This window comes from Odontomachus brunneus, unplaced genomic scaffold, assembly GCF_010583005.1.
Source record: "Odontomachus brunneus isolate Ranch 3 - 2012 unplaced genomic scaffold, Obru_v1 Obru_scaffold_043, whole genome shotgun sequence".
Taxonomy (NCBI): domain Eukaryota; kingdom Metazoa; phylum Arthropoda; class Insecta; order Hymenoptera; family Formicidae; genus Odontomachus; species Odontomachus brunneus.
In genome coordinates this window covers 978,387-995,805 of record NW_022639493.1, presented here as the reverse complement: position 1 = coordinate 995,805, position 17,419 = coordinate 978,387, and the positions used below count along the sequence as shown (strand labels likewise).

Sequence of the window (17,419 nt, the reverse complement as noted above, 5' to 3'; positions counted from 1 at the left end):
TCCACTGAAAAACTCAACTAAATGCATTGGTTAACTATCACAAGATTCTCTTTCGTTGTAAATCCCTGGAAACTGTCATGAAGAGTTTTCCAGTATTCTAGATATTCTTTAAGCATCTTTTGGATTGTCGTGCTATGTCAATAACGAATGGATAATGAAGCAGTAATCCCGATTCGTCGCCTCTGCAAAATTTCACACGAGACGAGCGTTTATTTTTCATGACAACAACCAATATGCACGTCTCTAACGTTGTTAAAGTTAGTTAGTTTCCCGTCTCTCTTCATTCTCCTCGTCGATTAGTTTCTCAATTTTCTGTCGTTGTCGAACAAATTAAAAGTCGAACAAATCAATAAAACGCTAAGAAGCGAAGTGTTAGGCAAAACCAAAGAAAAACCGCAAACGACTCTCTCTCTCTTTCTCTCTCTCTCTTTCTCTTTATCCCCAAGTCCATACCTGTTCCCGTGATTGGCGGCGATGTCAGTTGCGAGCTACTTATATCCGGGGGCTGTTGCGTTTGTTGTTGTTGCGGCTGCTGTTGCGGTTGTTGTTGCTGCTGTTGCTGCTGCTGTTGCTGCGGACTGCTCGCAGCGACATGCACGGCGCCCGGACTCGCTGCACTCTCAGCCATTTCTCTAGCGCGGTTGTTTGCTCTCAGCAATGATACTCTAATACAAACTATGGCATTTCTACGTGGTAATCAACGAGGAAAGTGTGGTTGTTGTTGCGTTGTTGCGTTGCGTCGAGGCCAGTGACGAGATGGCGATGAATGAATTGGTTGGACAGTCAATTTCGAGATTACTCGAGCGCTCGCGTGGGTTTCTCTCTATCCCATTATATACTCGTCCACATACACTCGCTCGCATATAAATACGTGCTCATGCGTAGATCAGTGTGGCTTGATTTTCATCATCGTCAGTGCGATTAAAGAGGAAAGCTCTTTAGCGCGTCTCTCTTTCTTGAAGCGGCCGATGCGTTCTCTTTCTTCTTGATCTTTCGTTGTTGTCCGTGTTCGATTGGCTGTCGGTGTCTGTCCCGTCAGGTTGATCACGTTGGAGGTGGTTATTAATGGCTCGTATCGGTACGCCACGCGACGTATCGGTATTTTAATCGTGTTAATGTCGTGGAATACTTCGGTTCCGATTTCGACATATTCGATCGATTTCTCGCGAATTCCGGGAAATTTTTTAGCGCGACAGCACGCGACAGAAAGCTCACTTCTGTTCGTTCCCGTGAAATTCGTGCTCGGTTCGATTCGTCAGCTTCGAAACAAAAAAGAAAAAAGGAGAAACAAGATGAGGGGCAACGACGAAGGGCCGAGGAAGTCGGTTTTTATATGATATTCAGATGTTCCCCCTGTATCGTGCGTAACATAAGACTCCCGCGACTAACCTCTTCAGCTCAGGACGTTCAGGGGAGTACGAATTGTGCACGCTCGCGAACGAGACGAATGGTGCACGGACAAATTCGGAAACAGAGAGAAACTGCGAGCTGCAGGTCGGACAGGAATAGCAGGAGCGACGACAATAAACATCAAGGAGGAAAGTGTGGAACAGGGGTAGTTGGGGCGGCCTCGGGTGGCAGCCTGCCGAGTCGATAGGTCAGTGGGTCTCGTTCGGAGAGAGTCGCTTCGATTCAACCACGCGTTTCCTCACGCGCAGCCTCGAAAGAGCGAGGGAGCGTAGCGGTCGAAGTCCTTACACCCGGCGCGAGTTCTACCTGTTCGACCGATCTCGAATGTGGAAGCGCGAGCACTATCGACGTGACAACCCGAGCAACGAGGCTTTTACCGCGGTCGGTCGTTTCTTTTTTTTCCACGAGTATAATAATATTCGCGCGAGAACCACCCTCAACGATACATCAGCGATTGTAACGAGCGATCTTGGCGATTTCACGGCTCCCATACGAGGTCGCTTTGGCGAAGCAGCGCGTCACGTGGGGTGGCGATTGGTATACGTCGCGAACTATGGCGTGCATACTTGAAGAAGATGATCGTGCGAGAACAGTTTTACCCGCCACTTTCATTCACAAGCCGCGTCTCGGATTAATTTCCAGTAAGGCCACTCCAATAGCTGTCTTTCCACGGTTGTCCAAGTTCTCCCACACACTTATTCCTTCATAAAGAGCACCGTTCCATATCCGATTATGGATAGCTCAAGACTCCGTGGAAGCGAAAAGCGAGCAATGTTTCGACGAGGAATCTCGCGAAGAGCTGATTCGATTGGCCGGTCGACGGATATCGCTCGAGAAGCCGTGCTCGAGCCATGTCGTCGTCGGCTTGTCCTTCGCGGCGATCATCGACTGAGAAGCGTCGGGATCGGTGATCGGATTGCAGGTCCGAAGGACAAGCGGAACAATGCTCGCGACCTTCGGCGCTTAATTCGGCGACTACGGTCGATATCTCTCTCTCGTCACCCCGAGTAGCGGTCTCGCGCGTGATTAAATACTCGAGCACTCGAGTCGCGACCGGATGCCTAGCAGTCCCCAGACTATCCGCGACTATCAGGACGCTTCTGTGTCGTCGCGGGCTGTCGTCACGTCAATTTTCGTCGATCACTAACATCCTCGTTCGATCACCACTGTACTGAGAGCCACCCGCATCGCGAATCACTCGTCATCGTGTCGCCGTCCTGCGGGACATCCGCGGGACGCGCTATCTTCGTTGACGAACAAGGAGGAGCATCTCTTGACGAGCTGGAGCGCTTTCTCGTGTCTGATAATGTTGCCCGATTCAGATCTTCGTGTGATCACCGGCGGAGCTGACGCCGGGGGTTGCGGACTGACGCACTCCAATTGTTACGAAGGGTAGTAGCAGCAGCAGCAGCACAGCGGAAACGTGGGACGAGCTCGGGGTTGGATTCGAGGTTATCGTCTCGTGGTTACACGTCGTGGCTCGTCGTCGTCGTGCACGTCGATGGTGGAAGCAGTGATGGGCTCGCGGCTCGTCGTCGCGGAGCGAAGGCACGTTACTTTTTCGTTGGTAACACGAACGGATCACGCGCGCGCGCTCTCGCACGCACGATAACGAACGCGTCACGCCGACGATGTGTCAACCTTGTGCGCTCTCCTGGATCCCGTCGTCCAGGAGGAAGCCCGGTCGAGTCCTCGTCCCGGGCTCGAACCTTCCTTCCTTCCTTCCTTCCTGCCGTCCTTTCGTTTCGGCGCTATGCACTTTGCGGGGCACCAGTGGCTCCTGCTTGCACTGACCGCCAGCAGATGGCGTCCGAGGACTCGACTCGCCCCCGAGCAACCCCGTTACGCCCCGGAGCCCTCGCCATCACCACCCCGCCCGGGTTACGCTAGCTAGCGAGGGGTTTCCACCCCTGCGCAATATCGCTCCGCGAGGTGGAAGGGCTCTCCTACCATGTTGAGGTCATTACTCAAGTCGCGATGTAGAACAAGGGAGAGTAGTAATTGGGGAGGGAAAAGTAAAGGAGCGTACGCTTAATAGCGATGCGTGGGATAAATAATAAATGAATTATCAGCTAGTGATGACAATCTGACCACCACGTCGAATGGTACAGTTGTATACATACAGATAAACAGATTGCATTTAAATGAATGCTGCGCTGAGAAAGAAAGATGTAAAAATTTTTTGTTTGTTTGTAAGATATATTTATTTCTGTGAAATAAAGCTTATTTTACAGAAAATTGAAATAAAAAATTTGAAATGAATATCATATTTCACAAATAAATTTTCAAGTATTTTTCTCTTAGTGTACTTGTTTCAAGTATTTCACTAGTTTCTATATCTGCTATCTATCATGAGTCATATACGGAAAGAAGTTAATTACAGCAATAAAAATTTGTATATGTGGTAGCTAAGTCTCATTATAATATATGAACACTTAAAAGTATAGCTACCAATAGGCATATATTTAGCTAACAGATATAGTAACAATTAATTTAAAATGATTTAGAAACATATATAGTAGCAATGATAACAGAAGTTTACAGTTGCAAATTTTTACTTAACTACAAATACATCAGTAAACTATGATTGGCACTAAAACTTCTTTTTTCCGTATAAGTATCAAATTTATCCCAAATACACATTTTAAATTCTAGTAAATTTAATATTTTAATTAGAAATATTAAATTAAAATAAAAACTCGGTTTGCTTACTATAATATTCTTGCAAAGTGTATAAACGTTTCTCTTGAGTGGATAATAATAAACTTTTTTCAAATTTGTGATGAATATATTTTAATGTTATTGTAGAGAAAAAATACTTATTGTAGATAACTATTAGTTAAAAAGAAGAAAGTAAAGTGAGTATCACTTTTCTTAGTATTAAAATGACATTTTTCTATATATAGTTTTCAACATTATACATACAGTAGATTAATGTATTCGTATTATTATCGTTGTGTCGCACATTTTTGTTGACATTTTCTACATTTTGTTATGCTCCGTCTGTCTGTGGGTTTGCTTTGGTAGAGGTAAATTATAAAATTATAAATATTAACGCGGTTTGTGTTTACATTTTCCCTCGTACGATTTTGTCACGCGTATATTTTTTTACGTTTTCATATATATATATATTTTGTTAGTACTTTTCTTATCTGAAATATTATTGCAAATGTTGAAATGGTATATTTATGGAATTGAATTACGCGCGAAAATTCCTGCTCATGAATGGAAGAACTGGCGTAAGGTGGCTTTTGCGCGATTCAGGGTATGATACACTCTTGCGCATGTGCGACTCCCGCGCGTCTTTGCTACTCTTCCTTCGATCGCGTTACTAGCTCGAGTTCGTTGGAGAATAGTCTGTCTTATCGGATAGACGATAGCACGGGCTGCGATGCGGCTGTCTGTTACTTTCACGACGACATTTTCACCATTCGCCTTCTTTTTTGATAATGGACTAGGAGCAACCTAAGTGCTTTCATTAAATACCGTTAAATAATCAATTCTTTATTAATGAATAATTGGCAGAACAAAATAAGGAATAACGTCGTGTTTCCCTTTAGCAGAGTGTATTAAATTTGTAATATTTTTATTATTGGAAATTTTGTAATATTTTTATTATTGGAAGAGAGAATGTTGATTAAAATGTTTTACCAAATAATTCAGTTTATTAAATATTGTAATAATAACCGGAATGACAATCAGGTCGATAAAAGTTTCTCGCGCTTCTTCGCGACTCATGGAAGCCGGAGGTAACGGCGAGAGAAGTCTCCGAACGATAGCTTTTAATTTCGTCGGTCGACTCATGCGCCGAATACGTTTCCGCGAGGAGGATCCTCTCCTCCGCGTTTTTATCGAGTGACTCGGCGAATATACCGCGCTACCGTTATCGCGCACCCTTTCGAACGGATTCGCATGACTCGAGCGTGTCCGTTCGCATTAATACCGTCTCCGGGATGCGAACGGAGGGGAACCGCGCGCGAAATCGGCCTCTCCTCGGGGCCCCGCGGAGCAAGCCTCGCATCGGGCCCTGCGCGAGAGACGCTCGAGCCGCTGCATTTTCAGAACGGTACTCCTAACTGTATCTCGCATATGTATACGCGCGTACGTGCGCCGCGCCGCTCACCTGTCGGCCAGCCGCGCGCACCGATCGCCGAACAACAGCAGCCGATGAACCCGCCGCGGCCATTGATCAGGAATGAATTGACGTATCTCTATATACCTTCGTACTTTATTTTTATCGTCGTGTGTCGTATGTCGAATCTCATGTTTCTCGAATTGAGTGTCTCGAGTCGACCACATCGTGGTATTTTGAGTCGGGAAATCATATCTGAACTCGTGAAACGACATGCCAAAATATTTCTCTAAAAATGTTTACTACTTTTTAAAATTAATTATTGAACTGTGTTTCGAGTTTTCGATTCAAAGAATTCGAAGAAAGTAAGCATGTTTTAGGTCGAGGAAACGTCATAATCGTTATTTTGAATATTTTTAAATAATTGATAGGTGTATATCTAGCGATATAAAAAAGAATTTCTTGTGAGAAACGCTCTATATAATTTCCTTCTTGACAGAAATTGTATGATTGATTCAAAGGAAAAAAAAAGTTAGAATAATATTTAATAGATGCCCAACTAATAGCCAATTCATTCAAGTCAATAGTTTACTCTATTAGAATAATCAGTAAGAGTTTTCGCTTAAAATATAGGATTGCAAGAATTATCTTGCAACTTTCTTTTTCTTTCGGGTATTAGAATATTCATCTTTTAAATTGAAAAGAATCTTCTACAGACTAATATATAAGAGAATTTGGGTGAGATTGTATTTTAGGGGGTAATAAATTATGAATATTTGCTATACACATAGTCTTCGTGTTTTTAGATACCCAGATGGATAGATGTATATAAATTTGGCAGTAACTTTATTAATGTATTTGGAAATATTCTTTTCGTTGAAATAATTTAATACTTGATAAAACACACGTGCATAATAATTGAAATAAAATTATTAACTCATAATTCTTTTTCACGAAAAAAGCAAATTTTGCTATTTATTTGTGTAATTTCTTTTCACGTGAGTGTTAATGTGTGAATGAGTTAAGTGAGACTCTCGCACTTCGAAGAAGGATGCACGAGGACGAGGAGGAGCGACGGTTAGCGGATCTTCTTCTACGCAGATACTTACGTACATGCGGGTCGCGTGTACGGAGACTCACGTAATGTGGGCCCGTTGCTGGAGATACCGTAAGACCTTGCGGTGTTACGTCACAGCGATAGAGAACCGGCGCGCGGTTAGGAAACGGAAAAGAAGGAAGGCGTACAAAGGACGACAGAGAAAGGGGTAGAGGAGAAAGGAGGGGCAGCGAGCATCCTCTCTCTGTGTGCTCCAAATTACGATTTTCGATGCAGCGTTGAACTCTATTTTCACATCCACGTGGGTGAATTAGGACAATCGATGGAATGACTATGAATTTAATAATAGAATTTATATCCCACAAATATAAACAAAATGAAAAAAAGAGGTTGGAGATTTGATAATGCTTCTTAAACATCTACAGACAATGTTCGCGTACAAAGGCGACTATTTGCTGCCCGCTTTGCAAAAAAGAAAAAAAATATTAGAATAATAATACCTGTCGCCAAATCTAATACGACGAATCCTTATTGGTCGAATTCTCATGCTATCAACAAATCATTGGACGCTTCGGTATCGCTCGTCTGGAAGAACATTTCAATGCTTACCCGCGACCGCTTCTTGGAACTGATTGAATTTCCCCGAATTCCAACGATTCTTATTATATTTGTGTCCCCACATTCATCCATATATTTACGGGATATCTTAAGGTGCATATTGTATTATTAGTCAAAAACTTGGATTTGTTTTATTTTTATCGAAAATTTTCTGTGAAGTTTAATCACCGCGATATTTTATAACAATTGTGATGAATTGTGAAACTGTAGATAATATAATTAAATTGTAATTGTTTTTAATTCCTAATTAATTTATAATTCAAAAGAGAGAAATTGATATAAGATACACGAACTAATGAATGCATATCATGTTTAATATTAAATAGATGTATGATGTAAAACGCTAAGTGGTCAAGTGTCTTGAAATTTTAAAAGATAGAATTTTAATTTTGAAATTTAAAAAAATAGAAAATTTTAATTTTTCTATGTAAAAGATAAAAAAGATGTAAAAGTTGGGAAATCTACAGATCACGTTAGATTAGATTTGACACAAGCGAAAATTATTTTATGATGCAAAAGTAATTTCGTTTACATTAAAGATTATTAAATCTTTTAAGTCGAAATTTTTTATCGAGACATATATACAGTGCATTTCTTCTCCCTTCTGTCATTCTAGCTTGATTAAGTAGACAACTGAAAATCCGTGTACAATCTCAGAATGCATTTAACGTCGCGCAATCGTAAAAGTAAATCGGGCCAAAACAGCCGTTGACTTTCCGCACGAATCAAGGCGAGTGGGTTAGAATCGTGGATTCCCGCTAGTTTTATACCGTTTGCCGTTACCCTCTCATGCGTGCGTACGTACGTGCGTGCGTGCGTGAGCGCGATTCCGATTTGCGGATGTTTGGCTTTATGCGAGTCGATGCGCGTCCTGATAAGCTCTCATCGCGTGCAACGAATTGTTTGCGTCGTGCTCGCTAACGAAATTTTTTCCATCAGTCTCCCGCAATTTATTTTCTAATTTATTCCTGGATTATATATGACGACAGACACGCACAGCTCATTATATTCGTGAATAATGTGAGCTTTTAATGAATTCAATATATTAAAAAATATTTTTGTTTTTCTTTTTAATATCTGATACTGATAGAGAAATACATACATATGAGAATTACACGCATAGAGAAATATATACTGCATTCAAATGTAAATATCATTTGTTTCAAGAATTTAATAAATTTATACATCCGCAAATCAATCACGAGTTTTCCTCGTAAGTATCAAAATGCAATCTGAATATCAGTAAGTTTAGCATTTCAATAAAGAATATTAAATTTAAACAAAAGATTCGGTTTATCTACTTGTTTACACAAAACCAAATTTTTTCTTCAATAAAGTTCATGATACTCTTGTAAAGAGAACAAATTTTCTCTTGAAAATATGATAATAAACTTTTCTAAAATTTATAATATGGATATATTTTAGGACTATTATGAAGAAACTATTCTTTGTTGAAGATAATCATTATATTTAAGAGAAAGGAAATAAACTGAATAAGATCGTTTTTCTTAGCAGTAGAATTTTTCTGTGTGTACATACGTTTGATAGATGAGAATTACAAATACAATTCAAGACAATACGATTCAAGAATACACGAAGGAAAATATAGTTGATGCAAGAAATTATTAATTATTAATTACTCGAGTACTTTTTATAAGATATAGTTACATATATATATATATATATATATATATATATATATATATATATATGTATATTTTTTTTTTCTTGTAATTGTTGTAGATATAGAACTTCACACATAAATTAATTTTTAGTCGTTTTAATGAAAACTAAATGATGGTGAAGATTTTGAAAATAAGAACTTTCTGTGAATAATCGGCAAATTGCCAGAATAAGTTCGATAAAGTTTATGAGTTAATTAAATCGAGTGACACAAATGAAAATTTATATGACAATGTGCCGAGTAATAGAATCGTATATTCTTTATTAGACGACAGCATCCATCTTAACTTACTCGCACTGTCTCTTATTTAATTTGAATTTGACTAATTAATTATTGGGAATAATTTAGAAATAGATAAACAAATTACGATTTTCTAATTACTTAATGAATTTATCGAGATGTCCTTTTTATATACTGCATTAGTTAATTTCGATACAATAATAATTGCAGCTAATTATTTTATAGTAATTCCAGATTAGTTTTCCGTTACGAAACTTGAAAGCATCTATTTGTCCATTTATTGATTACTTTTCTACAGAATTTCAAGAACTTCGTAAATTTCTATTTTTAGTCATTTACTGCACCTTCTTTTTTAAAGCTGCTATCTCCCCCGTCTCGTAGCTCTTTAAATAGTCAAAGAATGTCGTTGGCCGTTCGAATCGGCGTACCGTTATCGTTTAAGGCGTATCGTTTGTCATCTTTTTCTATCTCCTTTTCACCTTCTCTCACTCTCTGGTCATTACTATCTCTTATGTACAAAATCAAACGACTGCAAAGTCAACGGACGAGTCAGCGCAAAGCGACGAGCGATGCTTCGTTAAGCGTTTCGCAAAATCGCTCCTGCCGGCGACCGAGCGCGGCGCGAAGACCACAGTTAAAATCACCGGGCCCTTCCATCCCCCTCTGGCCCGCCACCCCTCCCCTCGACTACGGACCTCTCCCTCCCACACCCTTTGCCTGCCTGCCGATGCGGCCTGCGTCCACGTGTTTCTATCTGCGGTCAGTGCACTTTGCTGCACGAACCGCGGCCGTTTACCGAAGGTCCACGCAACGCGACCGCGCTTAATAATCATCCTCCGGAGGATCGTCGACCCTGTACGGCCGGGAGAGTGCAGGAAGTGCAGGAAAACAAAGCCGGCATACGAATTCGGCAGGTTGCACGTCGGAAGACGATAGGCGGGATCTCGCTCGCGATAATAAGGAACAACAAACGAAGGCATACACGCGTGGAATTTTGCTGCTCGGATGGATTACACGTGCAAACTTTTAGACGCTGCAAACGCTTTGAAATACTTAAAAGAAAACCATGATTGGTATATATGACGCTTCAAAGCATTTGTAATAGCGTGCAACGGATCGTGTTTAGTATCAATCGAGTATTAGATGCGCCTTTCGATCAGGAGTTTCAGTTTCCGAACCATAATCTGAATATAAACACCTTTCAGGATTGACAGTCTCAGAAAAAGCAGAGAGAAAGAGAGAGATTTAGAAAAGTTGTAAGGCTTAATGCGTATTTTTTAGTGGCACATCAATGAGACCACTTATAAATTTACCACAGTTTTTGTCCAACAAAATTACATTTTTACATATTTATTTATTATGTATGTAATATTGATTTAAAATAAAGTTGAGACTTAAAATAGAAATTACAAACGTTAACCTTAAGCAATACTGAAAGTGTCAACTTTAGTTTCAAATATATCTCAAAATATCTCGAATGATTAATCTTCTCCTAATTGCATGAATTAGATAGATAATGTTTTAATTTATATAATAAAAATTTCAATGAATCCTTAAACTTATTTTACCTTACAACCTTCTTAAGAGAAGAGATTGGAAGATAATACTATTTAAGTGCATATCGGGCTTTAGATCTATGAATGTATACATTCTTCGATGGATAACCCACACACGCACACACATATAAACACATTTTGTATCTCTCAGCATCTACAGATCTCTGCTTTCACAAAGCATTCGTCTCTTTAACCCACAGATTCCTCAGTTTATAAATATCTGTGATTCCTCACGAGTTCTATACTCCCCCGTCTCTTAGATTCATATATCTTTGAATCTATATACTCTGTTCTGTCTTTGCGTTAACAGTACTTTCCGATCCCACGACTGGATCTTCGTTTCAGATATTCTTTTCTGATATCATTGAATACACATAAATCCGTGGTTATTCACACGCTTCGTCCCCGTAGATTCTTATCTTCTATAAACAGGATACGTCTTTATATTATTAGGATTATATAGCCATGCACCACAAAACGAATTCCCGTTTTGTAGATCCCTTCCAGGGATCGTCAGACCTATAAATCTTTTGATTCTCCGTGTATGCCCGCGATTTCCTGGATTTGTACCGCGGATTCTACTTTTAATGTCTCGATACAGAAACGACGCGCAAGTGAGGCGGAAGTGAGGGAGGCCACGGAAGATCCTTGCCCGATAAGGGGATACGCGTGTGTTCCGGTCATTCGTCTCCATCTCGATACTCTCTCGCGCGAACGCCGCCGTATACGTTCGTGTCGCTGACATGTACTAAACGGAATGCGCGGTTCGGAAACAGCGTCACCCGTCGACGTCGCGGAAGTGGAAAAAATGCAGATGCAGGAGAAAAAAATTCAGGAGCACAGCTCGCCTCGTCATCGCGAAGTTATTTTCGCAGACGACGTCTGCTGTTGCTGTTTGAACCGATGGTTCACAAATAACACAATCTAAGCCACTGAGATGTTAAAGCAGGAGAGCTTACATTATATATTTATAAATAAATATACAATATTATTAATATTATTCAATTAATGTTAATTAATTAATTATATATATATATATATATATATATATATATAATTATAAATTTAGATGGAAATAAAAAATATTTAAATTTAATCTAAAATATATTCACAACCTGAATTGACATTTTTCGTTTTTTTGTCTTGCAACCACACATAATTATTCTATTTAATTTCTAAAAACTCTAAAGATTTTGAGATTTTCTCAATTGCCAAATACGCAATCATTTATGCAACAAAAAAAGTTTGATAATAACCACGATAAAATAAAACTTCTTTTTTGACGTAATTTCGTTGCGTCACCGATGACTTGTCCCTATATGATATACCCACGCGTACAGAGCCACGTAAAGAGTAAGGAGTTGTAGGTAGTGTTAAAGAATGACAAGGGGATAGCACCTAAGAAAGAATCGGTGAGTGAGTGAGTGAGTGAGTGAGCGAGAGAAAGAGAAAGAGAGAGAGAGAGAGAGAGAGAGTGAAGGAGGAAGGGAGAGAGAGGAAAAGAGGAAGATAAACGGTTGGTCCTAGGTAGGTTCACGGCCGGGTGGTTGTTTCAAATCAGGCAGGTAAGGTGGTTCGACGCGGAGGAGAGACATCGCTCTCTCGGCCACTTGGTGGCGAGAGGTCAACGTCCTTCAGACGAGGTTCATGGAGGTGAGTACTCTTGTGGAGGTGAGCCACGGCCGGTGACTTCGCCGCGCGCGCGCGAACTTGCCTAAAGTTCCTGCCCGTTCATCCCGTTCATATTCCTCTGTGTCTTATGAGCCGCCGCCGCCGCAATCGACTCCTCCCTTTGTTCCTCGTGGATAGCAGCGGGAATTTTTGTTAACCCCCCGTAGCTCAATCACGCGACAAGCGTCGCACGTGCGCGCGTGTAGGCCACGTATCACTGTGATTGATGCACCGTCCGCGTATACTTCATGGTAGCGCGCGAACAGCGACTCGCGAGAAGTCGCGTACTGTCCTATAGATACGTCAGGGACAAAGGGTTAATTACTGCCGCCTTATAGGTTGCCTTCGGGTTGTTGTGCGCGTCCGCAGTCGGGGTCTTTTCGACGCGCAAAGGGAATATCCGAGGAAGAAAAGTGAGTTGACACGTCCATTATGTGTCGGGCTATCGTGCGCGCGCGCTTATGCCGTATACGCGCTTATTGTTTCGATGCTAATATTAGATCTTAAAGGCTGACAAAACCAAGATTGATTACCGCTCATCTGCAATTCGTCCCGCGCTACGGCAATTTATTGCTAACAGCCTGTATTCATTATGATTGGAAAGTTCGCAATTCTCAATCGTACGTCGCTCGTACTGAATCATCAATTGTACCTTTATAGAAGGAAGGTGATGGTGCCGAGTAAATGATAGTGTTATCAAGTTTCAAGGTTCAGTCCTACCACACTCTAATTTCACTTTAAACAATTATTGATTTTTTAAATATCACACATTATCACGATGGCATGACAAAAAAATTCATGATATCTTCAAAATACACTTTATCGATTACTATCTACGTGTTATTGACTTTTGACGTTTCAATATTTTATCGATAACATTGTCGACTTTTTAACTCTATCGCGCTTTCTCGTGTTTTCTTTCGATACTTAACCACTATCTCAACACTGTGAGCGACACGTGTTCTGTTCTGACGTCCGTAACCGCGAAGGGAACGCTTCTCGTTTCGTGGGTCGCTTTCGTGAATTTCGGCGGTTCCCGGAATAGGAGAGGGAGAGCGCGAGTTTCGGCCGCGGCGAGGACGAGCGAGCCGAGCGGGCCGAGCGAACGGGCGCGTAACACCTGCGGTCGATGACCCTTGTGGTGCTATCGAATACCTGCCGACGCGACGACTTGCACGTCTGTACGTACTCGCGTCGCTGTTTCGGCCCGTGACGGCTTCGATTTGGCCATCGGATCGCGATTATCGATACCATGGAACCCATCAATACTGTCATTTTCGGGGATTTACTCTCTGAAACTTCATTGAAACGCTATACTTGTAACCGGTGGTTCTGTTAAAAACATATAGCATTGCAATCAGCAAAATCTCACTGAAAGAATCAGTTGATAGTAACAATTGTTTTTATTATTAATGTAGTGTGCATGTATAGACAGTGTGTCATTATACCCAAATCACCAGTGTGAAACATGAAAGCCAGTAACTCCATCGTGTGTGTGGAAGCTCTCTCCTAATAGACTTAGAGAATTATAAAATAATATCCTTGAAATCCCCAAAAGACTGTGTGAGAATTGAAATTCCACAGACCAAAGAAATTCAGGGCAATTCCAGATGACATGTGCTCGCGTGCCATTAACGAGACATCAATAATGCACAGCGAGACGAGACGTGGGTAAGGACCGACGAAACGCGGGTACTTAGAAACTCGTTTTGAACAAATTATCAATTGCCCCAGCTAATTATTTAGACATGCGCGATGTTACTAGTCATCTAGTCATCTCACACGTGGCTATCACTCCTTCACGTGCGCCGGGAAAGATCGAAATTCGTGAAAGGGCGTTGAACGTGGGTTCGACCTTCCCTGCCGTGCAAGCTTACGCGCTCGCAACGGCACCGCTCGAGAATCGAACCCAGAAGAGAGGAGATCGTACTATGAGTCATGGACAGAGCGTGGCAGTGACCGAGCTCTTGAGCCACCGCTCGTTACGAGTCGCGGTTCTCTCTACCGCGTGTTGCTCTGTCTCTGTCGAAATGCCGCGAACGATCCGGGGAGAGCAGCTTTTCCCTTCATTTATGACTTCTTTATGACGATTTTGAATAAACTGATGCTTTCTGACTTTGATCCTTTCTAACTTTTAATATCGATTCTTTCCATTCTTAAATACCGACATGTTTGGAAAAAAAAACGTAATTTTGAGAACTGTGTCATCAATTTCCATTTAGTGTCATTGTCAGCAGATTTATTAATAAGATAATTTTCTTTATAATTTTTAGTTTGTATTATAAGGTTTGATTTATAAGCCTGTGTTCCTCGTATCGAAAAATCTCTGTCTGATATGTATCTGCGCGGCGCATCGATAATAGCTGTGGAAGGATTAATTATTACGGCGGGTCGAAATCGCTTCGCCTTCGAATTCCACTCTGATCGATATAACATTAACGCACGTTAACGGGCAACGAACTCGCGCTCGAGCTAACGGACTTACCCGCTCGAACCTCGTTGAATGAGAATCTCTTGAAGGCCGAGCGACCTTTCTGCTCGCGTGCGCTGTTCCTGCCTTTTTGGCAATCCGCGAGTGGAGGGGCTACTTCGGAGACGCGCGAGTGCCGGTAAAATTCTTCCTAACCTTAACCTTGGAGAATAATTAAATGATTCTAGAACAGTATTTTTTTACCCCGTATTTCAATTCAAATAAACAATTCTATCACAACTTCATATACATATACTAAACTGAGAGAAATTATTCGATAAAAAATTAACAAACGATATTTCCGACCGAAAAATACCGATGAATTTTTATATCCGATCAGGAAACATCCGATGATTCATAATTTTTTGATCGGATCTGATAAAATAACATTATCAGAAGTATTCAATTAAATTTAATCGGATATCCCGATTGGATATAAAAATTCATCGATATTTTGATCGGAAATATCCGTTTGTTAATTTTTTATCGAATTTTTTCTCTCAGTGTACAAATATAATTCTGTGTTAAATTTAGCATATTTCACATTTATCCACTCTAATTTTCATGTTAATTTAACGTAAGACAAATATGTTAACAAACAGCGCAAATATCTGTACACGAATTAATTTTAACACGAGTACAAGATGTTTTTTATCGTGTATATCATGTTTAAGTAGCAATTTTTATCATTTATTTTACTTCGGGAATGTTTACATAAGACCTGAAGATGTCCTGGACTGTTACAAACTGATATCGTATGCTAAGCAATATTAAAAAATATACTTAGTTAAAAAATGTTAAAAATATACTGAGTGAATATATCAGGTTTAGAAATAAAAATATCCTTAATTCTCGGCCCACATGAATAATAGCCAGTCAACACGATGATAACTTCTGAGAAAATTTTAAGAGAGAGAGAGAGAGAGAGGGGGACACCTGTGTGTTAGAGGCAGTATCGATGCGTTACACAAAGGTGGGTCAAAAAATGCCGCAGTGGATCGTAAAGGTGTCGGAAGAGACACGGTCCAGGCTCGGCCTGGATTGGAACGGAAGAAAGGAGTAGCATAATAATAGCAGTAGTAGTCGTAGTAGTAGTAGTAGCCAAGGCAGCGGGTGGAGGAGGAGGAGCTGAAGGAGGGAAAGATGAGACGGAGGCGCGGGTGGGGTGGAGTAGTAAGAAACAGCTGGTGGGTTGAACGAGTCGTGCGAGTTCAATGACTGGAGAACGAAGGAGTGAGCCTGGTTTTGAGTTAGGTAGGTAGGTAGGTAGGTAGGTAGGTAGGTAGGTAGATAGGTAGGTAGACAAGACGAGCGGCGCAATTACGCACGTAGCTACGCACGCTCGCGTAACGCACATACGTACGTGCATTACGCGCTCGTATCACTCGTGAGGTTTCTACAACGATACCTACGCGATATCGACGTCGCGAGTAGAAGGAAGCTAGTACCACGTGCGTGAGTGCGTGCGTGTATGTATGTATGTATGTGTGTGTGAACAGCACAGGCAGGAGGAGGTCACACCCTCGAGTATCAGTGTCGCTTTTGGAATTGACATTTTTAAGAACGCTCCGCGAAGAAAGGATATGCGTAAATATATCACGCAGTCGCATCGAATCGTGAGAGTCTCCCTTCGACATGTCGCTACCACATAACGTCTCGTAATATGATTTATACGACGAGTCTCTATCGTGAAGCGACACACGTGAATCTTTCGGCTGGCGCTCGACGAACGGAAAAAGAGTACCGAGAGACGATCGCTCGAGCTCGGGCTTCAAGTCGCTCAGAGTCGCTCGGTCATGGGCCTACCATAACGGTACTCGGCAACGTAATTTGGGTAGAGGTTCCCATCGGCATACACAGGCTCGGTTCATCGCCTGCTTATACCCTTCGTGCGTTTCGACATGCGCGATGCGACGCGCTTGGGTAATGTCTTTACATCGGTCAAGCCATACTTACTGCAACTGTGGCGGTATAAATAAATATCCGGGGTTACCGCCCTCTTTCATTCTCGCGCATTCTGAAGAACTATAGCTTAATGGGGCGATTTTATTATCTTTGGAAGTGGGCGGACTCGACGGCTCGTACGAGTTAGCTCGTTCGCGTCTATCGCGGGTAATTTACATTCTATTATTTACACCGCTCTACATAGGGAAGAGTACGCTACACATACATAATGGCCTAGCTGGAATGTGAATCATAGTGATATAATAATTGTATTATCATGTCTCCTTAATAGAATAATGTCTCCTGAATAAATTGGCTTCATGTAAAATCTTTAATTATATTTCACGTCAATCGTAATGCACGTGCAATCTCGACGGAAATTCATGATTATTAATAAAAAAAATAAACTTCGAGATGTTCCTAAAATTTATGTTTTAAGGAAATTTTTATCTCCGATCTGAAATGCAAAGATGATCGGACACTGATGGTGCAATTCTAATTATTCAAATTATGAGTGACATAATTCGTTAATATATACGAGGAAATTTTCTGATTTAATTAAATGGTACTACATCCGTAATATTCAGATGCCACAAAATTGTATTAATTGAGTTATATATTAATACGTTATCATACCACATTTTATATATATATATATATATATATATATATATATATATATATATATATATATATA

At 40.9% G+C, this 17,419-nt stretch overlaps 1 protein-coding gene across 3 annotated transcripts in view; it reads right to left on the bottom strand.

Moving 5' to 3' along the window:
• The window catches only part of LOC116844604 (probable nuclear hormone receptor HR3), a 146,907-nt gene that overhangs the window by 122,712 nt on the left and 6,776 nt on the right, over positions 1 to 17,419 (bottom strand). The window contains exon 1 of one of the 3 annotated variants that reach the window (XM_032816373.1): positions 454 to 3,199. The exons of 1 other annotated variant lie outside the window; for it this stretch is intronic. In XM_032816373.1, coding sequence (XP_032672264.1) covers positions 454 to 628 — 175 coding nt within the window. In that variant the 5' untranslated portion in view covers positions 629 to 3,199. Of the gene's footprint in view, positions 1 to 453; positions 3,200 to 17,419 lie in introns of those variants that run through there. One more of the 3 variants, XM_032816377.1, reaches the window with a different exon arrangement.